At 44.1% G+C, this 25,598-nt stretch overlaps 3 protein-coding genes across 3 annotated transcripts in view; all 3 read right to left on the minus strand.

The window, feature by feature from the left end:
* LOC140710902 (uncharacterized) overlaps nt 1-1,876 on the minus strand; it is a 15,727-nt gene extending 13,851 nt beyond the window's left edge. The window contains exon 1 of the mRNA XM_073013820.1: nt 1,761-1,876. Coding sequence (XP_072869921.1) covers nt 1,761-1,876 — 116 coding nt within the window. The remainder of the gene's footprint in view (nt 1-1,760) is intronic.
* On the minus strand, nt 1,800-20,378 carry MAGEC3 (MAGE family member C3). The gene is given in 6 exon segments (XM_037989235.2): nt 1,800-1,937; nt 1,940-3,393; nt 17,223-17,328; nt 17,483-17,576; nt 18,338-18,466; nt 19,513-20,378. Coding segments are annotated over 2 exon segments (1,026 nt in total). The 5' UTR covers nt 2,924-3,393; nt 17,223-17,328; nt 17,483-17,576; nt 18,338-18,466; nt 19,513-20,378; the 3' UTR covers nt 1,800-1,895.
* LOC103232688 (melanoma-associated antigen C1-like) lies at nt 15,956-17,157 on the minus strand. The gene is given in 1 exon segment (XM_073013826.1): nt 15,956-17,157. A coding segment is annotated over 1 exon segment (648 nt). The 5' UTR covers nt 16,604-17,157.
* Nucleotides 20,379-25,598: the final 5,220 nt, after the last annotated feature.

A 25,598-nucleotide genomic window follows, 5' to 3' on the forward strand; every position in this document is an offset into this window, starting at 1 on the left:
GATTTAACAGGCAAAGGCCTTCCTCAGGCTGGGAGGAGTGGGGACAGTGTGGGCCTAAATGAATTCAGACCAGGGCTCATGTCACAACCTTGTCATATTCTAGCTATGTGGTCTTGGGAATTTATCAAGCATTATGAGCCTCAGGTTCTTCATTTGCAAAATGAGTTTGATAAGCCCTGTCTTGTAGAATTGCTGGAATGTACGTAATGTGAATAACACACCTGCCACAGTGCCTGGCACATATTGGAATTTTCATAAATGGCAGTTATCAATGATTACCACACCAAAGGTTACTATCTTTTGTGAAATGTTCAGCTCTTAGTTTTGTATCCCAAACATCTGAGAATATGTAAGTGAATGTGTCATGGAATACCAGCTTAACCAAAACTTTGGCTTCATAAATAAAACTCAGTACATTTTTTTTCTGAAAGGGTATATTGTATAATTTGGAAAAGGCAAGGCATCTTCAGCTGGAATGCAACTCAAAGATGCTAGAATTTGAGTCAAACACCAACTCCTTTATACCTTCCCCATTGCTCATCCTTCCAAACCACTATTTTTATTTATCCTCCAGTAAAAATCTAGCCCTTGCTTACAGTTGCCCACATTACAACTGAAAAAACCTAATTAAATGTCTTTCAATAGAGTAGGCTCTGGTTCTCCCAAGCCAGACAATTAAGTGCCAGCCTAGAGGCTTCTGAGCAACACTTCAAGGGATTATCGCCCTATGTCTCAGGAAACCCTTGCAGATGATGGTTATCAATCACCTAGTTCTTGCACTGTGTTCAAGCTCACCAGTTAGAGAGCTGCAAGACACCTTCTATTAATTCCCCGTGTGGAGACTCCTCTCTGCCTCATCCTCCACCATAAGGAACTACTCAGAGCAGTTTTCCATTCCAGGTTTTTCTATCACCTTCTGAGAGTCTGGGCCCTGCCACCACCCAGCTTCATAACAATCAGCTCCCACAGAAGCACCAGAAGTTTCCCGAAGGGCAAAACTGTCATAGCTCTGGGCCTTTTTACTTGAAGGCTCTATCTGGAGTTTCACCTCCCCACTCGTTTTTAAACTAGTTTTTATGATTCTATAGAGGATCTTACCACGCTCCTGATACGGCTTCTGAACCTAGACTCTAACATTTTATGGGTGGAGATAAGTCTTGGTTTTTATAGTATCCTCACGACTAAGAGCATGCTCCACAAGCAACTGCTCAAAGAATGTTTAGCAAATAGTCACTGAGGCTTTTATTCATTAAGATTTCATTTCTGCTACTTTCTTGAATAAGCCAAGCAAAGCCAGGTATATATCCTTAATTTGGAGGCACAACAGAGTAACATGATAAGGATATGCAAATATCAACCATACTTTATTCTGTTCCACCATTTAACTGCAGAGTTATTTCAAATTTTAAAGAAAATTCTTATCCGAACACCACATTATATTGTTTCAGTTCACAAAATAAGACAGATTTTCCCTTTGTTTCTTATGAAATATCAAACTCTCTCTTAAATCAGACAAACAGCAATACAAGTGTGAATAATATTCATAAACTAAGATTCTGAAGTGAATTAAACCAATTGGAAGGAGAAGCATTTGTAAAATATACCCCCCCACACAAAAAAATGTTAAACTCTTAAGTCACTCATAGGAAACAGAAACACGAAAAACACTGTGGTCCCTCCACCTCCACTCTGGACCCCCACTGCCTAGAACCTCGTCTGCCATCTTCAAACACAGAGGGGAAATCTGCTTCAGACATCACTCAGGACAGACGTTGGTGGACGTGACACTGGGGCTTGCACTGGCCGTGGCAGTAGCATCATCTGTGGTGTCAATTATGGCCTGGGCTCTGTCTTCCACATCTTTCAAAGCATCCATGTACCCGGATGGAAACGAACTAGGGATGATACTGGATAGCTTGGCTAAAAACTCTAGGACTTTTCTCTTGCTGGCCTCTGAATGGGCTCTTGGACCCCACAAGAATTCATAACGTGGAGGAGCACTGTTGGGCACCTCCCGGTACTCCAGAAACTTTCTCTGCACCCAATCTATAGTGAGCAGCTTTCTAGGATTCCCATATATAAAGTGCTCCCTCCCAGCACACACCCCTATTGCACTCAACACTTCCCAGAGGACCTCCTCAGGGACACAGCTGCCCTTTATGGAGATCATACTGAGAATAAGAATCAGGAGACAGTTCTGGGGCATGCCCTGGTCATCAATCAGGCTCCCCTCATAGGTGAGGCCTAATCGGTCTTCAAAGAAATAGGAGTGGTTGTCGGGGTCCATCTCAGTCAGGGCAATGCCAAAAATTAGCTCTATGAGCTCACGGGCTTTCCCGAAGATCATAGGAAAATAGTCGTTATACTGCTTGATGGCAGTCGCCAGCATCTCTGCCTTTGGGACAGGCTCTTTTGTTTGATATTTGAGGAGAAGAAACTGCATCAACTCAGCCACCTTTTCATCCAGGGCATACCTGGGCAAGGATTCACTTTCTGGCAAGGCCTGCCAGGTAGCTGTATCCTCCTCTTCTTCACTGCTGGACTCCTCATCCAATCGGGTCCACAGAAGAGGGGATGAGCAGGAGTTTAGAGGACTCTGGGGAGGACTCTGTGGAGGACCCTGGGGAGAGATCTTGGGAGGACCCTGGGGAGGAATCTCAGGAGGACTCTGGGGAAGAGGTGGCATCCCAGCAGCAGGCATATCCTCATCTTCTGGAGCACCCAGAATCAGAGTAGAGGGTGAGGATGAGGAAGAGGAAGAGGAGGAGGGGAATGAAAAGTGGAAAGAGGAAGGGGAAGTGGAGGAGGCATCCTCCTCTTCCTCATCTATGGAATCCTGTGCATCTACCAAGTCCTGTATCACACTGGGGTTCGGGAAGTCCGCCTCAAAGCTGAGGCCTGGAAGGGTTGGAAAGAGAGGCATGAGACCTGTTGTTCAGGAGCAGCAGGTAAACGTGTGAGCAGGGATGGGGATGACAGGATCCCACAGGCCTGAGGAAGAGAGTGACAGTGTGAGTGGCTTCAGCTGAGAAACTCATCTATGATGGCTCTGACAAAGAGCGGCTTACAGCTCTTCTTCTCTTAGGGTGGTGCTCTAGGGCCTGACAGGTCTCCTGTCTTCCTAAGAGGTTTATTCCCTCAGAATCTGTAGGAGGATGGGAGAAAGCACCTCGGGATACAGATGCCAGGCAGAACCACAGGCTCCGGGACTGACAGTAGGTGGGTAGGGCCGGGTGCTGTGGGGTCTCCCCTGTTTGCGGGGGTAGGGCCCTTGGTACACAGTCAGGGTGTGCACTCACTTTGACTCCTGGCACTGCCTGGGCCTCCTCTGCGGTGCTGGTTTTAGGAAGTGGGCCTCAGACCCAGGTCTTCAACTGCTGGTTCCTGGAGCACCTGCAAGAGGAAGTGAGGGAGCCTCTCAGGCTAAAGAGTGCAAGCAGAGCCTTGGGCCTCCCAGGGCTGACACCTGGGGCTGGCCAGACACCCAGAGCCCCACAGTTCTGGACTGCATGGTCCCATCAGAATTGAATGAGCATCCTTACCTTTTCTCAGACAGGGCCATGTCCCTACCACTCTTCTGGCCTGAGCCCAAACTTCAGAGCAAACTCCACATCCTTGAGAGCAGTGGGAGGTGGTGAGGTGGCAGCCGCCTCCCAGCACTCTACCACGGGGGCAGTGGGGGTGGCCTCACATCTGTTCTGATGCACATGTGACCCCTCAGTCCTCTCTCTTATCCCCAGCAGGGCCTGGGAATCTTCCCTCTGCCAACTGGAGGCAGCTCTCCCTGATGACTTGCCATGGGACCCCCAGACCAAGGCCTCCTCCTCCCCTACACCCCTCACCCAGCAGGAAGGCAAATAAGTACCAGCCTAGAGACTCCGGCGGCCGCTCAGCCTGAGCTGGCAGGGAGCTCTACCAGGGCTGATTCTCGAGGAGCAGGGTGGGAATCTATGGGAATCTGTCCTCTGAGGTGGGGGTTCCCCCAGTCCTCCTCAAAGTCTTCCTATTTATTCCCTAGAGGGCCAGCACCTCCTCCCTTCTTCTGTTGTGAGGATGCCACGGTCAGCCCCCAGCGGCCATCTTCCTGTCAGCGGCCTGCAAGTCCTACGGTAGGGCAGGGCAGACCGGGGCTGCTTCTCTCCTTGGTGAGAGGTCCCTCAGTTCTTCCTTAGGCCCTTTACCTTGAGGATTGGCCAGGTCTAAGACTTCCCTCTGCTAACCTGAGTCCAGACTCCTCACAAAATGCCTCAGGTCCTTCAGACTCCCACAATGCAAGTCGGGAAAACATGCCAGAACCCTGCCAAGGTTGACCAGGGTTGACAGGAGGGGCAGCGTGGGGCGGGGCCTCCTCTCTATGGAAAAACCACCCCCAACCTCTCCATCTCCTTCCACCTTTTCCTGACCACTTCCCCACACTCCACTTCTTCCCGCCCTCCTCAGCGCCCCTCCCAACCCTTTGTGCTGATCTTCCTACCCCCTCCCACCCCTTCCTGCCACCTCCCAGTCCTCTTTCACCACTTTCTCCCCTCCTCCCTGTCCCATCCCACACTTTCCCACCCTCCTCCCATTCCTCTTTCACCACTTCCTCTGCTTCTCCCTGCCCCCTCCCACTCCTTACCACCCTCCTCCCTGCCCTCTTCCACCCCTTTCCACCCTCCTCCCTGTCTCCTCCCACCCCTTCCCGCCCTCCTCCCTGACCCCTCTCTCCCCATAATGCCCACTTCCCCGCCCCTTCCCACCCTTTCCTGTTCACCTTCCACCCCCTTTCGCCTTTTATTGCCCACATTCCAACCACTCCAACACCTTCCTGCCCACCTTCCCACTCCCTCCCACCTTTTCCTACCGACCTCCCAACTTCCTCCCACCCCTGGGGCCTACCAACCTGCCCCTTCCACTCCTTCCTGCCTACCTCCCCACTCCCACCTATTCCTGTCCACTTCCCAGCCCTTCGCCCACCTCTCCCTGCCCACCTCTCTGTTTCTGCCTCTCCACGTCTTTTGTCCAGAGGTGACAGCAAGGAGTGGCTGGGCGACACCTGGGCCTCCCCTCCATGTTGGGAGGTCACTGTCCTTCCATAGAGTTCCCTTCTTGCTTGTTGGCCAGCCCCAGGCCTCCTTTCTCTGCTTAACTGAAGCTGCCCGGTGTCTGAAATGAGGTGAGAAGGCCCCTCTGTCTTCCTCAAGGTTTTACTCCTTCCAGGGCCTGCACTCCCCCCTTCTCCTGTCCAGACAGCAACAGTTGTTCTGTCATCCTCTAAAATCCATTCCAAAACCTTCTACTTTAAGTACTGCTGTGTGTGAAGTTAATATAATCTCTCTCCTAAGCTATGTCAAAGGCTCCCTTCATTTTGCTTCTTTTCCTATCCTTGTCCCAGAAAAATCCATTGTCTTTTCAGCAGCCTATGTGTGATCTTTTTTAAAAAATTATTTTTTAAATCTTATTAATATAATGTTATTAATTTTTATTATAATTTTTATTAATTTTAAAAATACACTCATCAGATTTAACTATTATGTGAAACTGTATGTATTTTGGCAAATGCATGGAGTTCCATATCTGCCAACCAAGTGTCACACTGACCAGTTCCATCACCCGAAAAATCCCCTGTCCATCTCTTTTGAGGTCAGTCAAGGCACTTCTCCAAAGATTCTAGCACCTATGCTCTGTTTCCAGTTCATACAGTTTTAACTTTCACAATACGTCATATGAGTAGGTTCACAAAACATGGATTTAAAAGTGTGGCTGTATCATTTTTTATCTCAATTAGTAAGAAATGAGAATTCCTTTTGTTGCATAGCCCCTCTTACATTTAGTATTTGATTTTCAGATTTCAGCCATTCTAATAAGCCTGTGTTTGAATCTCCTTTGGTTTTTGTTTGCATCTTCCTAATGACAAATGACGTTGGTCATCTTTTTTCATACGCCTTTTTCTGATTGGTATATTCTCTTCAGCAAAGTGTCTGTTCAAATCATTTGTGCCTTTTTAAAAACTAACGGACATCATTTTCAGAGCATTGCTAATCCAAAAATACAAAGAGAAAACTTCATCAAAGTTACAGAGTTCCTACATACCTCTGCCCACCTATTCCTGCCCTGCCCTATGCACACGCACACACACACACTGTGTCTCCTATTATTTATATTTTGTATTATTATGGCATGTTTGCAACAATTGATGGACCTGTATTGATATTTCATTATTAGGTCAAGTCCACAGTTTACATCAGGAATCACTCGACGTTGGGGATGCTATAGGTTTTGATAAGTGTGTAATGGTGAATATTCATCATTACAGTATCACACAGACTTGTTACACCATTCTAAATCTCCTGTGTGCTCCACCTATCAATCCCCCTTGCCCCAACCCTAACCTCTCAGCCTCTGGAAACCACTGATATTTTTAGTGTATTCATAGTTACCTGTTTCTGAATATTGTATGATTGGAATAATACATTATGTGGCCTTTTAAAATTTTCTTCTTTCACTTAGCCTTATGCTTTTATGATTCCTCCAGGTCCGTCCTACCAACAATGACTGAAAGTTCCTGTTGCTCAACATACGGGTCAACATTTGATGTTTTAGTGTTTTGGATGTCAGCCATTCTCCTGGGTGCAGAGTGCTATCTACTAGGTGGTTTAATTTGCAATTCTCAAATGACATATAAAATTGAAATATGCTCATTTTAAATTCCTATATATTCATTGTTTGTGTACCTGTTTATAGTTTTTGTCCACTTTAAATTGGGTTTTCTATTTTCTTATGATTGGGTTTCAGCGTTTTGTGCGTATTTAAATATATATCTTTTATCAGATATGTGTTTCACAAAACATTTATCCCAGTCTCTGGCTTGTCTTTTCCTGATCTTAACAGTGACTTTTCAGAGTAAAAGTTTTTAGTTTTAATTAAGTCCAATTTATCTCTTTTTTCTTAGGTAGCTGGTACTTTTAGTGTTGCATCTGAAAAAGTCATCATCAAAACCAAGGTTACCCAGGGTTTGCACCCATAAGTTTAACCAAATTTTGGTGTTACATCTAAAAAAGTCATCACCAAACCCAAAGTCACCTAGGGTTTGCCCCCATAAGTTTGGCCAACATTTAAAACTCTGATAAAATATGTTTGTGAATAAATGAATCATTTCCCCATAGACAATTATGGGGAATAATAATAATTTCCTCTGTTAATGTGAGAGAATTAATTGGTGAAATATTTTAGGAAAAAAGTCAGTAACATTTAAAAAATGTAAAATATTCATACTGACTCAGTTTCCTCATTAAAATGCATTCCTTATAAGTAATTATATGTACTTGTCCCAGAATTTATGCTCAGAGATATTGATTGTATTTACAAGAATTATAGCCACAAAAGATAAACAAATATTTGTTCATCAGAAGATCTGTTCAATTCGTTATTGCACAGAAATAAATTAGAATTCTAGGAAGTAGTCCCCAAAGTAAGATGGATCTATTAACATTTGTGCTGTCATGGAAAGATCTTGATCCATTTCAATACGTGATTATACTGGCATGTTAGGGATGTCATAGCAATGTACCACAGCTGGGATGACATAAACAACAGAAATATATTGTCTCACAGTTTTGGAGTCTGGTAGTCGAAAAGCAAGGTGTATACAAGGTTGATTCCTTCTGAGGGCTGTGATGAAAAGTTGTATTCCAGGCCTCTCTCCTTGCCTTGTAGATGGCTGTCTTCAGTCCATATCTGTTCACATTATCATCCTTCTACTCATATCTCTATGCCCAAATTTCCCCTTTTTAAAATGACTCCCATCATATTTGATTAGGGCCAGTATTAATAACCTCGTTTTAACTTGATTGCCTCTGAAATAATCCTATCTCTAAATAATGTCACATTTTTAATTTCAAGGTAGAATTTTAGGGGAATGCAATTGAACCTGTCATAGTGGCAAAGGCAAGTGGCATACTTAGATATATATCATTACTCATGTTTAGTTATATTTATACACACACATATATGCATATATATTTTTATATATGTATATATAGGCATATATATACACACATATACATTACCACATCTATCTTTTAAAAACTTGAAATTAGCTTTTAAAATGTACACACCACATTGTGGAAAGTTCCGAGTAGGGGGCTGATTTTTGGAGGAAATTTGCAGAGAAGAGAATTGTGATTTCTATGTATTTTTATTATTTTTTTGCAACAATAATATATGCAGTATTTATTGGTAAGAAAAGCATTAAAGTAAGCCTAATACAAGGAAGAGGAGCAGTGTAGTAGTCAGATAAAGTAATAGTGAGCTAATGGAATGAAAACATCTCCTGAAATTTAAGTGGTTTAACACAACAAGTTTATTTTTGTGCATATAAATTCTGATTTTAGTTGGCAGGGTATTATGAGCTGAATTATACCCCTTCCTCCAAATGCACACATACAAAGTCACTGCATTTGGAGATAGAGCTTTTGAAGAGGTAATTAAGGGGAAATGAGATTTTATGGTTAGGATCTTACTCAATATGACTGGTGTCTTCACAAGAAGAGGAGATTAGGATACAGACACACAGAGAAAGGGACAAACATGTAAAAAGTCAGTGAGAAGGTGGCAATCTGCAAGCCAAAGAGAGCCTGCAGAAGAATTCAAACCAGCCAACATCTTGATCTTGGATTTTTTAGTCTCCAGAAATGTGAATAAATACATTTCTATTGTTTAATCACACATCTGCACACCTCTTCACCAAATTTCTTTGTCACCAATTTTCCAATCGTGCTTCTTCCAAGTCCCTGACCCTCCAGCCAAACCACTGGCTACAGCCCATGCATAAGTATACCAGAGCAAAGTGCAAAACCAGGTACACTGTTTGAAGTTCTGTCCACTTGGAAGTCCCTTCACCACTGTCCTTCAGGGATGTCCTAGAAAGGGGCTGTAGTGCTGCAGCTGTCCACTTTGGGGCGGTGTCTGCATATCGTGCAGAACCATCAGTGAACCAGGCTCTAGTTTTCTCTTCCTCCATCAACTCCATCATAGGGAACTCCCCACAGGACCATCAGTGCAGGTTGAGGAAGAGAAGGCAGGGTGGCAGGGCTGGAGACCACGGGCATTTGTGTCACTTCCTCATGTAACTTACTTGTGTCTTCAGGACCTGCTCAAGCCCAATAGCATATATACCATTTCCATTTGATGATGGAATGCTGCTGTGCATGACCCACTTTATGGCTAGATGGGACAGAAAGCACCCAGTTCATGACAGGCAGTTCAGGTTGCATGGTGATTTGATGGCCTATAGTCAAATATTCAGTTTCCCCAAAACCCAGTAACAGGCCAAGAGCTGTCTCTCAAAAGGAGAGTCGTTGTCTGCAGAAGATGACAGGGCCTTGCTCCAAAATCCTAGAGGCCCCTGCTGTGATTCACCAATGGGGGCCTGCCAAAGGCTTCAAACAGCATCCCTATCTGCCACTGACACCTCAAGCACCATTGGTTCTGCTGGGTCATACAGCCCAAGTGGCAGAGCAGCTTGCACAGCAGCCTGGACCTGTTGCAGAGCCTTCTCCTGTTCTGAACCTCACTCAAAACCGGCAGCCTTTCAGGTCACTCGGTAAATGAACCGGAGTAACACACCCAAATGAGGAATGTGTTGCCTCCATAATCCAAATAGGCCCAATAGGCATCATGCCTGTTTCTTGGAGGGGTCTCATGCAGCAACTTATCCTTCACCTTGTAAGGAATATCTCAACTGCCCCCACACCACTGCACCCCTAGAAATTTGACTGAGGTAGAAGGTCCCTGAATTTTGGTCAGATTATTTCCCATCCTCTGGCATGCAAATGTCTCATCAATAAGTCCAGTGTGTTTGCTACTTCTCACTCAATGGATCCAATCAGCATAATGCCATCAATGTAATCGACCAGTGTGATATGTTGTGTAAGGAAAAATTGATCAAGGTCTCTCCTAATAAGATTATGACACAAAGCAGGAGAGTGGATGTACCCCTGAGGTAGGACAGTAAAGGTATATTGCTGGCCTTGACAGCTGAAGGCAAATTGCGTCTGGTGGGCCTTATGGACAGGAATGGAGAAAAAGGCATTTGCCAAATCAATGGCTGCATCCCAGGTATCAGGAGACGTGTTAATTTGCTCAAGAAATGAAACTTCATCTGGTATAGCAGCTGCAGTTGGAATCACCACTTGGGTAAGCTTACAGTAATCCAGTCATTCTCCAAGATCCATCTGTCTTCTGCACAGGTCAAATGGGAGAGTGGAACGCGGAAGTGGTGGGAATCACCTGCATATTTCAGTTCCTTGATGGTGGCACTAATCTCCACAATCCCTCTAGGGATGTGATATTGTTTTTGATTTATTATTTTTCTAGGTAGAGGCAGCTCTAATGTCTTCCATTTGGCCTTTCCCTTCCCTTCATAATAACACTTCATAATAGCCTTTCCCTTCATAATAGCCCTCACCCTACTAGTCAGGGAGCCAATGTGGGGGTTCTGCACGCTACTAAGTATGTCTATGCCAATTATGCATTCTGGCACTGGGAAAATGGCCACAGGATGAGTCCGGGGACCCACTGGACCGAATGTAAGTCGAACCTGAGCTAAATTTTTATTAATTATCTGGCCTCCAAAAGCCCCTACTTTAACTGGAGGACCAAATTGTCATTTTGGGTCCCCTGGAATCAATGTCAGCTCAGAGCCAGTGTCAGTAGTCCCGAAATATCTAATTATTTTCCTTTTCCCAATGCACAGTTACCCTGGTAAAAGGCCAGAGGTTGGGGAAGGATGGGAGAAAGATTAACAGCATAAATTGTTGATAGTATAGTGGAGTCCCTCCTCAAGGGGACCCAGCTTCCCCTTCATTCAGGAGGTTCTGGGTCTGCAAACTGGCTCAAGTCTAGAAATTGAGGGGCTGTTATTCTCTGTTTTTATAATTTGAATTAGTTTTTTGTCCACTTAACATGGAAGTTTTCTGCTTATATAAATTAAGTAGGAATGCAGTAGGCTTCCTATCAATTTCAGTTCTAGAAATACTGTGATTAATTAGCCAATGCCAGAGCTCTACAGGAGTCAAACTATTCTGATTGCTGCTTTGCCTCTATTGTCCATTATGGTGGCTATGCCCATCTTGCCTTCGATGGTCGAGTGCTGCCACTTGGCCCCTGCACCTCAGGATCCAATTATTCCCATTGTATTTAAATTTTATAGTTGAGTAACTGCAATTCCCACTCTTAGATCTGGCATACAGAGAAGAGCAATCCCTACAGATCTCTTCAAAGATGTAAGTGCTGCCCTCACAAATCTGTTTCACAAAGCATTGGTCAAGGGTATATCTTCTGGACTCTCCCAGCTGGGATGAGTAGGTCTAAAATGACTAATCCACTCCAGCATCACAGTTTCCCTAAGCATTTGGATCCCTTCCTCTACATTAAACCAAGGCAAGAAATCAGGCATTTCCAGATTACTTAGTGGGTCATTTTTAAATCCACGTTTCAGCTAACTAAGCAAGGATACTATTAGAACTTTTTTTTTTTTTTTTCCTGAGGCAGAGTCTCACTCTGTCACCCAGGCTGGAGTGCAGTGGTGTGATCTCAGCTCACTGCAACCTCTGCCTCCTGGGTTCAAGCAATTCTGTACCTCGGCCTCCCGAGTAGCTGGGATTACATGTGCCCACCACCATGCCCAGCTAATTTTTGTATTTTTAGTAGAGACGGGGTTTCACCATCTTGGCCAGGCTGGTCTTGAACTCCTGACCTCATGATCCACCCACCTCAGTCTTCTAAAGTGCTGGGACTACAGGCATGAGGCACGGTGCCTGGCCTTAGAACCTTTTTTAACTCCCCAAGCTGCAACATTAAATGCAGAATTCCTACTTAGTGGGCCCAAATCAATAAATTCAGTCTGATTAAACTCTGTGTTCCTTCCACCATTATCTCACACCCTTAATAGCCATTCCCATGCCTGTTCTCTAGATTTCTGTTTATATAATTAAAAAACGTAAGCAGTTCTTTTCGAGTGTAGTGCGCCCCCTCGTGGGTCACACTCTGAACTTCACTTCTAGGGGCCTGCCAGGACTTTAGCCTAGTCATAGGTCTAGAAACAAACAGGGGTGTTGGGGGTGGGTCCTGAGGAGAAGCAACATTATCTTGACTGGTAACTGCCTCAGAGGAGGCCATCACTGTTGCCTCAGGAAGCACAGGGTTTATCTCCTCAGACAAAGGTGGAAATTTCAGCTCTTTCTCTACAGGAGATAAGACTCCTACTCAGGGCAACCTCAGTAGATTTGAGGCTCAGTATCTGCTTCTGAAGCCAGGAGCTGGAATCCCTAAGTTTATCATTTTCTTTCAACCCTTTGTCCAGTGAATTTAGGAGCAACCAACCAACTTCATTATGTTCCTTGATTCCCCACATATGGTCAAAGGTATTAAGTATAGGGTTACTAAACTTTTTTCTCATGAGCGGTCAATTAGGAGTGTCAAATGCATTTATTTTGTATAATTCTCTAAACAGTTCACACCAAAGCCTATCAGTGTTCTCCACACCATTAGAATTAGAGTCCTTAGCATTTTGGGGTCTAATCACGTTAAGCATCCAACTCCAGAAACCCCAAAACCAATGAAAGACCTCCATCCTTAATATTCTGTTTCTCTAGAACCACTCCTGATACAAAAATCTGTATTACGCAGGGTTCTCTAGAGGGACAGAACTAATAGGATAAATGTATATATATAAAGGGGAGTGTATTATGGAGTTTATTAACTCCCATGATTGCGAGGTCCCACAATAGGCCATCTGCAAGCTGAGGAGCAAGGAAGCCAGGCCAAGTCCCAGTGCTGAAGAACGTGGAGTCTGATGTTGGAGGGCAGGAAGCGCCCAGCACAGGAAAAAGATGTAGGCTGGGAGGCTAAGCCAGTCTAGCCTTTTCACATTCTTCTGCCTGCTTTTTATTCTGGTCCTACTGGCAGCTGATCAGATGGTGCCCACACAGATCAAAGGTGGGTCTGCCTTTCCCAGCCCACTGACTCAAATGTTAATCTCCTTTGGCAACGCCCTCACAGACACACCCAGGATCAATACTTTGCATCTTTCAATCCAATCAAGTTGACACCCAGTATTAACCATCACACAATATAATCTCTTTAGACTGAGAATTCTCTCACTCCTTTTGGTATATGGTAAATATCCTACCATGAGAGACTTGCCTATGGCACACTGCAAACCAAGATTTTCCTGTAGGGCAGGTACACAGAAAAGAGACAATGGAAGGATGGTTAACCATGATTTTCTTTTCTCACCAGAGCTAGCCTGTCTGTCAAGGAACCCTTGTCACCTCCTAAGCAGTATTCAGGATTTTGTTATTGCTCTGTTTTTAGAAATTCTGCTCCTTGTCATTTATTTACAAAGTGATTTCCAAAATTGTATCTCATATACCAAGTTTATGAAGGAAGCTTTGCTTTTTGACCACCTAGTATAGCTCATTAATCTGTGTATCTCTTCAGTGGCCTGCTTCAAACGATGCTACCACAAATACCATATATTAAAATCCTAATACAAATATCAAATATTAGGATGATCTCAAAAACTCTATCTCTTACCCTAGGATTACATGCCTAGAGCCAGTATATTATGTGGCAAATCAGATTCTACTCACCACCCTATGTGGGAGTATTTTGAGAGCGTGTTGAAGATGCCCAGGATAGATAGGGAATTGTCACTATCCAAACTGAAAATGTACATCGAATTGCTGTTATCGCACAGGAGCCGGGGGTATGGATGGATCAGTCAGGGAACTTCTGTGGGGATGAGGAGGCGTCTGTGTCAGGGGAAGGACTGCTGATTCTGGGCTGTTACACTGGAAGCAGGGCACAGCCTTCACAGAGAGATTGTAGGGACGAGCTGGTCAGCAGGACAGGTTCCAGCGTTGCTCAGGAGAGCACACAGGAGAGACAAGAAGGAGGGTGCTGTAAAGTGGGAAAGTGCTGAGGCTGGACAGAACTGCTGGCACCTGGACAGAGTCAGCTCTCAAGAAACCTAGGGCTCACAATAGGAGTTCCTTAGGTAAATAAAGTCCACAACGATCCCCACATTGCATTTATTCTCATTGTCACCTTACTTCTCTAGTCCTATCTGAATATCTTGGCCACAGGGTTCATCTTTATGTCACCTGAGAAATGTTAAGAATTATGAAGAGAAGTAGCTTAACAGGCAAAGACCTTCCTGAGGCTGGGAGGAGTGGAGACAGTAGGTGCCTAGATCAATTCACAGCAGGTTTCATGTTCCAGCCCTGTCACATTCTAGCCATGTGAACTTGGAGGAATTCATTAAGCACTATGAGACTCAGGTTCTTCATCTGGGTAAAATGGGTTGGATAAGTCCTTTATTGTAGATGTTCTGGAATGTACGTAATGTGAATAAAACACCTGTCACAGTGACTGGCATGTATTGGAATTTTAATAATGGCAGTCGTTATCAATAGAATTAAAACTTCAAAGTCTACCACTGTCTTTTATGAAAAATTTAGCTCTTGTTTTTGTTATCTGAAACATCTCAGAGAAGATGTAGGTGAATATGTCATGAAATACCAACTCAACAAAAATTTCAGCTTCATAGATACAACTCAGTACATTTTCTTTCTGAAATAATTTATTATATAACATGGGTAAGGGGAGAATTTCCCAGGTGGAATGCAGCTCAAAGATCCTAGAATTTGAATCAAAGATCAACTCCTTTTCGCCTTTCCCTTTGCTCACACATCCAAATCACTATTTCTATTTATCCTTCACTAAAAATCTAGCCCTTGCTTACAGTTGCCCACATTACATTCAAAATAACCTAATTAAATGTCCTTTCAATGGAATGGGCTCTGGCTCTCCCAGGCTAGGAAAATGAATGCCAGCCTAGAAGCTTCTGGGCAGCATTTCAAGGAGTTATCGCCTTATTTCTCAGGAAACCCTTGCAAATGATGGGTATCAATCACCTAGTCTTTGCACTGTGTTCAAGCTCACCAGTTTGAAAGCTGCAAGACACCTTCCATTAATTCACCACGTGGAAACTCCTCTCTGCCTCATCCTCCACCAGAAGGAACTGCTCAGAGCAGTTTTCCATTGCAGGCTCTTCTCTCACCTTCTGAGAGTCTGGCCCCTGGCACCACCCAGCTTCATAACAATCAGCTCCCACAGAAGCATCTGCAGTTTCCTGAATCCCCAAAGTACCTTAGCTCAGGGACTTTATACCTGAAGACTCCATCTGGAGTCTCACCTCCCCACTCTTTGTAAACTTATGATTGTAGAGAGCATCTTACCACCTTCTTGACATGGCTTCTGCTCCTAGATTCTACTGTTTTATAGGTAAGGCGTAACTCTTGCTTTTCACTGTATCCCCACTACTATGAGTTCCCTCCGCAAGCAGAAGCTCATAGTATGTTAGGCAGACAAAGCAGTCAGAGATGCTTTTATTTATTAACATTTAATTTCTGCTACTTTCTTGAATGAGCTAAGAAAAGTCAGGTCTATTTCTTTAATTTTCAAGAACAACAGACTAAGCAGGATAAGCAAATGTAACTATTCACCATCCTTTATTTTGTTCCACTATTTAACTGCTGAGTTCTTACACATTTTCAAGAAAATTCCTAGTGCAATACCATGTTATCCTGTTACAGATCACAAAATAATAGACAAACTTTTTCCAAATTTTTTTTACAAAATATCAGACTGTTACTCTTAAACTAGATAAACAGCAATACATATGTGACTAATATTTATAAAATAATATTCTGAAGCTAATTCAACCTACTGTTAAAAGGAAAATCATTCAAAAAGTACACAAAAGGAAAAGAGGTAAATCGCCATCTCTCCCATATGGAACAGAAATGCGAAGAACACTGTGTTGTTCCCTCAAGCCCACCTGGGCCCTCCACTACCTAGTACCTCAACTGCCCTCTTCAAACACAGAGGTAAGAAACTGCCCTAGACTTCACTCAAGACAGGAGAAGTTTTTGGAGATGCCACGGAACCTTGCACTGGCCATGGCAGTAGCATCATTTTTGGTGTCAATTATGGCCTGGGCTCTGTCTTCCACATCTTTCAAAGCATCCTTGGAGGACAAACTAGGGACAGTATTGTTTTGCATGGCCAAAATCTTTCTTCTTGCTAGTTTCTGAATGGGCTCTACTTTCTTCTTGCTAGTTTCTGAATGGGCTCTAGGACCCCACAGGAATTCATAACATAGAAGAGCACTACTGGGCACATGCCGGTACTCCAGGTAATGTCCTTGCACTCAAACTTTAGTGGCGGGCTCCCTGGGCTCCCCACAGATGAAGTCCACCCTCTGAGCATACACCCCTATTGTATTCAGCACTTCCCAGATGAACGCCTCAGACGCACGGGTGCCCTTAATGAAGATCACACTCAGAATAAGAATCAGGAGGTGGTTCTGGGGCATGCCCTGCTCATCACTCACACTCCCCTCACAGCTGAGCTCTAATGTGGTTACAAAGACGTAGGAGTCGTCAGGGTCCACCTCTCTCAGGGAAATGCCAAAAAGAATCTCTATGAACTCACGGGCTTTCCTGAAGATCATAGGAAAGTAGCCCGTGTACCTGTTGATGACATTCGTCAGCATCTCTGCCTTTGTGACAGGCTGTTTGTTTGATATCTGAGGAGAAGAAACTGTACCACCTCGTCCACCTTTTCATCCAGTGTATAAATGAACAAGGACTCACTATCTGTCAGGCTGTGCCAGGTACTTGTATCTTCATCTTCTTGGCTGCTGGGCTCTTCATTGAATGGGCTCCATAAAGTGGAGGAGGAGCAGAAGGACAGGGAACACTGGAGAGGACCCTGGGGAGGACTCTCAGGAGGATTCTGGGGAAGAGGCAGCATCCCAGCAGACAGCTTCTCCTTCTCCTCATGAGCACCAAGAATCAGAGTAGAGGATGAGGAGGAGGAGAAAAAAGAAGAGAAGGAAGAGGTAGGGAATAATAAGTAGAAAGAGGAAGAGGAAATGGAGTAGGCTTTCTCCTCTTCCTCATCTGTGGAATCCTGTACATCTACCAAGTTCTCTATCACAATTCGGTTCTGGAAGTCTTCCTCAAAGTTGCGGCTAGGAACATTTCAAAACAAAAGTATAATGTCTTCCTCAGGAGCAGAAGGTAAATGTGTGAGCAGGGATGTGGATGATGGGATCCAATAGGCCTGAGGGGGAGAGGAACACTGCAATTGGCCTCAGGTGTGAAACTCACCCATGATGGCTCTGACAAAGGCCGGCTTACAGCTCTTCTTCTCTTACGGTGTGCTCTAGGGCCTCACTGGTGGCCTGTCTTCCTAGGGGGTTTGCCTCCTGGGGACCTGTAGGAGGATGTGAGAAAGCACCTCAGGGCACAGCTGGCAGGCAGAGCCTGAGGCACCAGGAATGGCAGTAGTTGGCAATGGCCAGGTGCTGCCGGGTCTGCTCTGTTTGCGGGGGTAGGGCCCTTGGTACACAGTCAGGGTGTGCACTCACTTTGACTCCTGGCACTGCCTGGGCCTCCTCTGCGGTGCTGGTTTTAGGAAGTGGGCCTCAGACCCAGGTCTTCAACTGCTGGTTCCTGGAGCACCTGCAAGAGGAAGTGAGGGGGCCTCTCAGGCTAAAGAGTGCAAGCAGAGCCTTGGGCCTCCCAGGGCTGACAGCTGGGGCTGGCCAGATACCCAGAGCCCCACAGTTCTGGACTGCATGGTCCCATCAGAATTGAATGAGCATCCTCACCTTTTCTCAGACAGGGCCATGTCCCTACCACTCTTCTGGCCTGAGCCCAAACTTCAGAGCAAACTCCACATCCCTGAGAGCAGTGGGAGGTGGTGAGGTGGCAGCCGCCTCCCAGCACTCTACCACGGGGGCAGTCGGGGTGGCCTCACGTCTGTTCTGATGCACATGTGACCCCTCAGTCCTCTCTCTTATCCCCAGCAGGGCCTGGGAATCTTCCCTCTGCCAACCGGAAGTCGCTCCCTGTGCTGACTTGCCATGGGACCCTCAGACCAAGGCCTTCCCTTTCCCTACGCCCCTCGCCCACCAATGAGAGGGCTGTCACTCAGCCTGAGCTGACTGGGGAACTTTACGAGGGCTGATATGGAGGAGCAGGGTGGGAATCTCTGGATCTGTCCTCTGAGGTGGCAGTTCCCCTTGTCTTCCTCAAAGTCTTCCTATTTATTCCCTAGAAGGCCGGCACCTCCTCCCTTCTTCTGTCATGAGGACGTGTCCCTCAGCCCTTCGTTGCCCTCTTCCTGTCTGTGGCCTACAATCTCACAGCAGGTGCAGGGCAGGCAAGAGCTGCCTCTTTCTGTGGTGGGAGGTCCCTCAGTTCTCCCTTAGCGCCCTTACCTTGAGGATTGGCCAGTTCTAAGAGTCTTCTGTCTGCTGATCTCAATTGAGCCTTCTCACAAAATGCCTCAAATACTTCAGACTCCCAGGATGCAAGTCGGGAAAGCACATCCTGCAACCCTGCCAGAACTGACCAGGGATGACAGCAGGGGCAGCGTGGGGCTAGGTCTCCTCTCTATGGAGGAACCACCCCTCACCTCTCTACCTCCTTCCCACACTTTCCTGACCACCCACCGGCCCTTCTCCACCCCTTCCTACCCACCTCCTGGGCCCCCTCCACCCCTTCCTGCCCACCTCTCAGTACCCCTCTACCTTTTCCTGCTCCCTTCAAGCCCCTCATCCATATTTCCCTGCCCACCTCCCCACATCCTTTTCCAGGGCTGACAGCAGGGAGTGGCAGGGTGCAGCCTGCGCCTCCCCTCCATGTTGGGAGGTCACTGTCCTTCCACAGAGTTCTCTTCTCACTGAGTGGCTAGTCCTGGGGTTTCTCCCTCTGCTTAACTGAAGCTGCCCTCCTTGGAGAAAACTTCCCCTCCAGCTGACTCCCAAAATGGAAGTCAGAAAGTTGTCATCTGGGGACCCTGATGGGCTCCTCCAGAGCTGGCAGCAGGCACAGGAACAGGACAGGGAGCACTATGAGTCATGGGTGTTCCCTTCCTGCCTTCCTGAGAGGCTGTGCCTGGACTCTTGAAACGGCCTGGGCTCCCTGCCTCTGTGCATCTGAGTCTTTCACCTCCGAATAAGCCCCTCCCATCCCTGAGACCGGCAAGGTAGAAGAGAGGGAGAATCACATCCCTCCACAGGGGGGTGGGACCTCCTAGGCCCAAGGCAGGACTCTGGTGTCCTTTTTCTGAAATGGTGTGGGCAGGACTCTGTTTTCCTGCAGTTATTATTCCTGACATGGCCTGGGAGCCCTTCCCTTGCTCTCCAGACACTTTGTTCTTCAGATCAAGGTTCCCATTTCCATGAGACGAACCCCAAGACGAAGTGAAAAGCGCTAGCATCCCTGACTGAGGGCCCTGCCCAAGGCCTCCCAGGGTGAAAACAGGGACTGGATTTGTGTGCCCTTCTGTTTCTTGGGAGGGATGCCTCATCGGTCCTTCCTCTGTGTCATCGTAGGGATGCCTGGAAGGGCCTGAGTCCCTTCCCCTCTCATGATCTGAAGTGAGACTCACCTGAGCACAGCCTTCTCCTCTTTCTGTCCTCTGAGATGTCAGGGAGATGCCACAGTGGGCCACCATGCCCCAGGGCCTCCCAGGACTGGCAGCAGTAGTGGAGCTGGATTCTATGGATCCTCCTCTTTGTGGGCAGGGAGTCTCTGCAGTTCTCTCACAGGCCTCATGTGACTACTGGCTGGTCCTGGGTCTCCCTGTTTTTCTCATGATGACAGTATAACATACGGCAAAAAATAATGTAACTTTACCCTGAATAAAGCTAAAAAGCACCACGATGCCACAGTAATCAAGTTAATATCATCAGTGACAAACTATGTTGGTACTATGTGCTGTCGGTATGATATGATAAGAATGGCACTTCACCTGTCTGTTCATCCTTCCAGGAAATATAACTTACATAAATCCCAATCAAAGTCAATTTTACAAAATGCCTAACCACACGAAACTGTCAAAAGTGTCAATGTTTTCAAAATCGAGAAATGTCTCAATCAACTGGTACAGCCAAAGGGCATCCAAGGAACATGATAACTAATAGCAATGGAGTATCCTCAGGGGATCCTGGGATAGAAAACAGAACTTCGTAAAAAGTAAGAAAATGTGACTGAAGTATGTTCAATAATAAATAAAGAATATTTGTTAAAAACAATGTATAAATACTGGTTCATTAGTTTTAGGAAACCTTACCAAGGTAAGATGTTAATAACAGGAGGAATTGAGTGTGGAACATATGATAACTTTCTTATTATTGTTGTAATTTTCTTATAAATCTAAAATTATTTAAACATAAAGTTTATCAAATATGAAAAATGTTACCAAACTAGATAAAAGGATATGCATGAGACACCTATAACAGATATATCTTTTAAGGAAATGTTGAAAGCCTCTAGTTTGAACTTGAGACCTAACCTAGAGTTTCTGCTACAAGTATTTCTATTACTTCTTATATTAGAGGTAGTAGCAAGTGTAGTAATCCAAAGAGGAATAAATGAAGGAATGAGGATTGGCCAGTTGGAAACAAAGCTTTTGTGATTAATGGATGATTAGACTGTGCACGAAAAGAATCCAAAACAACTAAAGATAATTTATTCAATATATGATAGTATATCAGTTTGCTAGTATAAGGTCAATATTCAAAAGAATATCAACTTCATTTTTTGTCAGGGAAAGAGTATGAAAATGAAAGTAAAGAACATATAGTTTTAACCTATAGTACCAAAATATCAATTATCTTAGGAAAATAATTTCACCAAAAACATTTTAACCAAATAAGACTGGGAGGCAGCTGATGGCTGGTTAAAATATTTTTTGGTTAAAAAAGCTTAACCAAAAAATTTTTACAGACAAAAATATTAAAATGCTGTTGAGGCATATTAACAAAGACCTACCTGAACATAAAATAAAATACATTCATGGGCATGAATATTCAATATTTTAAATATGTTGATTCTTCCCAAAAAGGAATCTACAGATTGATTGCAATCCTAAATCAAATGTGCCAAAGGACTTTGGACCTGAAGGCATGTGAGAATCACCTGATTCTAAAATATAAAGACATGCAAATGGACAAGCATAGTCAATATACACTTGAAAAAGAGTCATTTGTCTACCAGATAGTAAGAATTACAAAGCTGCTATAATGAAGAGTTTGAGATTTGGGTGCAGAGATAGGCCAAAGGAACTGAATGGAGAGTTCTGAAAAACAAAACCAACAAAACATATATAAACATGTGCTAAAACTTGCAGCTTTAGAGCAGGAGAGAGTCTTCTTGAAATAAGTGTCAGTGGAACAACAGAATATCCATACAAAAAACCTAATGTAAGTGGAACTCTTTTTCATATTAAACAGCGAAAACAATTACAGGGAAATTCAAAACCTACCTTAAAAATGTTTATTATAAAAAACCCACAAAAATACACAGACATACTCAGAATAATAAGTCTTTGTATAAATTATCTTTACGCAAGTTCGCAGTATAAGTAAATTAGAGCGTCAGTAAGCCTGGATTTGAAAGCACTGAAAGAGGCTGGAGTCTTTGGTCACTTCAGTACCAGGGGGAAGTAAGATAATAAGAGTCAAAGAGGAGCACAGGAAATAGCATCTACTTCTGCCTCCTTGTTTCAGCCATAAAAGGCCTGACTGCTTTCATGAACCTTTGCTTCCTGAGAGCAAGACTTGAAATCTCAACAGTGGCTGGGGGAAGGCCACTTGGGACAATGTTGTATTAATTCCCTCTCCTACTTGGCCAGTGCTTCTGCTTACCTCTGGAACTCTGTGGATCCAAGAAATACAACGTGAACAGTTCTACTCCAGAAAGTCATGAACAGGGGATGTTGTGTTGATGACAGAAACCTGACCACGTCTAAAAACAGTTTACTGACTTAGAGGCAGTACCAGTTTGCCCAAATGTGATGGGAATAGAGGTTTATTTTTCTCTCCATATAGATAGGAGACTCACATACTTCCTTTCAGCTGTTCTTACTCCTGACAGGACCCTCAGCAGGATTCAGGAACCCTGAGATTCCAAAAAAGGTTGACTTGTGGCTTTGCCAGAGACTTCCCTGAGGGTTGGGGCCCATTTTATTGACTATGGTCAGGATCAACTCAGTCGTTTATGAGCTGACTTCCTTCTTCAGCTTTGGCTCAGGGTCCCAGGGGCAGTGGGCCTCTGCTCATAGTCAGGATTGGTGGATCAAACCTCAGCGTTCAAGGTGGAAACCCACAGACAAGGAAGCTCTTCTCCCAGACTGGGAGGCAGCTGGTGGGTAAATTCCAGCTCTGGCTCCCATGTCCTTGGGAATTATCCTCATGGAGCTTTTCTTCCGAGGTCCCAAGAAGGAAGCATTTCTTATGGATGGTAAAAAGAAAATGGCAGCCCATCCTTTTACCTCCTGGTATTGGAAATAAATCTCCTGTCCAGAAGAGAGAGGGACTAACATTCTTGGGATTGAATCAATGGGGAGTGTCAGGGACCTTTTAAAGGAGTGAACACAACCATTTTCCTAACATGCCTCAAATGACTCACCTTCGGTTCCTTATTCTCACTTAGATTCAGCCTTCAAAGAACATGCTGCCTCTGTCACTAAAGATTTACCATAGTTGCCATGAATATAGATTTTTTTGCACACAGGTTTGGGGGAGGGGAGGGCATTCCCTGATTTCAAGGAAGAAGGAGTGTTTGTGTGTGGTTCAGAGAGGTTATAAAATACACGTGAGGGCTGACAACTTATTAAAAAATAATAGCTCAATGTGACTTTTTTGCTATAGGTGGCACATTTTTTGATATACTTGATGCCTCCCTTTCTCTCAATTTTTATCAAATCCAAGAGCAGCATCTGTTACCCCAACCTCTAAAACCCATGTGAAGTCCCTCCACTTCAATTGATCTCCATTACTATCTCTGTGGCTCATCTCTCACCTAGACTAAGACAAACCCTTTTTTGCTGGTGCCTCTCCTTTAACATTTAATCCTGTAAAATCCATTCTTTTCTCGGCATTCTTTTGAAAACCCAGTGCATGGCCGATTTTTAAAACTTTGTATACATCAGCGTTCACTATAATGAACATTTTTATTTATCATAGAAAATATAGTCTTACATCTACCACTAAAATGTCATAGAGATCCCTTCTTTTAGCCAAAAATTTCTCTTGCTTCACCTTGATAGTCAACCACCACCCTCTACCCAAATCCCAGCAACAATAGTGTGTTTAGCGCGTTTTCTTTAGCTACTTTTTTTAAAATCATTTCCAGATTTAAAATGCATAGAATCATACAATCCTGTTTCTATAGTGACTCTATTTTTTTTCAAATTAAAATCAGCAATGACTAAGAGTACCTGTTCTTCAGCCTCCTGTTGAGTGTTTAAAATTTTCAGTTGTTTTGATTTTAGCCACTCTAAAAGATGTGTAGTGGTATCTTGTTTTACTTTGTAATTCCCTAGTGACATATGATGCTAATCATCTTTTTACATTATTATTTGCAATGTGTATATATTCTTTGGTGTAGTGTATATCTATTCAGATCTTTTGTCCATTTTTATTAGATTGCTTTCTTATTATTGAGTTGAGGGTTCTGAATATATTTTTGATACACATCTTTAGTCAGATTTTTTTTGCAAAACTTTTATCCTTGTTTCTCATTTTTCCTTTCATTCTCTTAACAGAATTTTTTCATTTTTATGAAGCCAAACTTACCAATTTTTTCTTTCATGGATGCTCCTTTTGGGTTGTATCTAAAAAGTTTTCTCAAACCATAGTCACTTAGGTTTTCTCCTATGGTATCTTCTATGTGTTTCATAGGTTTTTAAAATTTTATTTTCATAGTTAGGCCTGTGATTGAATTTATGTTAGCTTTTATGAAGAGTTTAAGGTCTGTGCCTAGCTTCATTTTCTCCATGTGGATGTCTATTTGTTCTGGTATAATTGACTGAAAAGATTATTCTTAATTGAAATGCCTCTGATTCCTTGTCAAAAGTTGGTTGACTGTATTTCTGTAGGTCTATTTCTGGGCTGTGTATTGCATTTTCTTGACCTTTTTGTCTATTGTTTCTTTAATATCACACTGTCTCAATTACTGTAACTTTATAGTAAGACCTGAAGTTGGGAAGTGTTAGTCTTCCAACTTTCTTCTTCTTTAATATTGTGTTGGCTAATCTTAGTCTTCTACATTTCCACATAAAACATATTTTAGTCCTTAAAATAAGTTTGGTGATATCCACAAAATAACTCGCTAGGATTTTGATTGGGATTGTAGGCAATAGATCAAGTTAGAATTGACATCTTGACAATAATGAGTTTTTCTATCCTTGAAAATTGAATATCCCTTCATTACATTCATCAGAGTCTTATAGTTTTCTTTATACAGACCTTGTGCCTACTGTGTTAGGTTTGTAAAACAATTTTTAAAAGATAATGAAGTTGGAGGAATCACACAACCCAATTATGTTATTTACTGTTGATAGAGCAGAAGCACTGTCATCTGGGACAAACACCACCACTTTAAGTTCCAGCTCCCTTTCTAGCCTCATGCATTTCAAGGAAATCACTTCTCTTTTAACAACAAGCAGCCAGAAAGAGCAGACAGTAAAACACAGATAAAACAGCTTGGGTATGGGTGTTGGGGTGGTGGTGGAGGTGGTGGGAGTATCTTAGGTAACTGCCAAACTTCACCCTCATACAATGGGACCCAGTAAAACAGTGGGCCTTAATAAGCACATTCCTTTCCCTTCAGGTGCACTAAGACTGGGAAGCTAAAAGCAGACTCAGGAAATATGCCTGCAGCTGCAGGAAGAGGTATGGGAACAGATACAAAACTGTCCCTCCCAGATAAGCACAACAAAGAAACACAAAAGCAGTCCAAGCCTCTGATAAACTCTCCTGCCCTAAATCCTTAAAAATTCTTAGTCTGTAAGAAAGAGTGCCTCTCACCTAACTTGGCTAGAAGCTCCTCTCAGGTTTGTTTTCCCTAAAATAAACGTGCCTTGTCTGTCAAGCCACCTTTTGTTTCTTTCCTTTTTCTTTAATTCTTACATTTGGTCCCAAAACCTGGGATGGGTGTTGGGGGTAAAGGCTCTCTTGCAACCCAAGAAGTAGTGGGCAATGGCAGCTCATCCTGAGTTAACTCCTGGATCCTGAGGGTCTCTAGCCACCCACTCCATCTTTTCTGTCACTTCACTTTTCAGGTGATTTGCATGAGGAGGACAATTAACCTGAAACGGACTGTGAGACTTAGACTGGGGCTACTCCCCAGTGGACCCTCAAAACTCTCAGGTCTCAAGAATCCACCACCAACCACCTGCAATGGGTATTTCACTCCCTAACCCTTGCTCCCTCTTCCTTCTTCCTCCCTCTTTCTTTTTCTCTCTCTCTCTCTCTCATGTGGCTCCAGTCTGGGAGGCCCTTTACCAATTCCAACCCGAACATCCAACATCCGACACTAATTCAGCCATCTGACAAAATTTGCCTTCTCCTGGCTTTCTCCTGGTATCGGAGAAAGTCTGGCCTGCCGTCCTGGTCCTCAGAGGACCAGTGGGACTAAGCTAGAGGAAATCTTGGGGATGTGCAGTTTCTTCTCAGATTAACTGTCCTC

This window comes from Chlorocebus sabaeus, chromosome X (genome assembly GCF_047675955.1).
Source record: "Chlorocebus sabaeus isolate Y175 chromosome X, mChlSab1.0.hap1, whole genome shotgun sequence".
Lineage (NCBI taxonomy): Eukaryota > Metazoa > Chordata > Mammalia > Primates > Cercopithecidae > Chlorocebus > Chlorocebus sabaeus.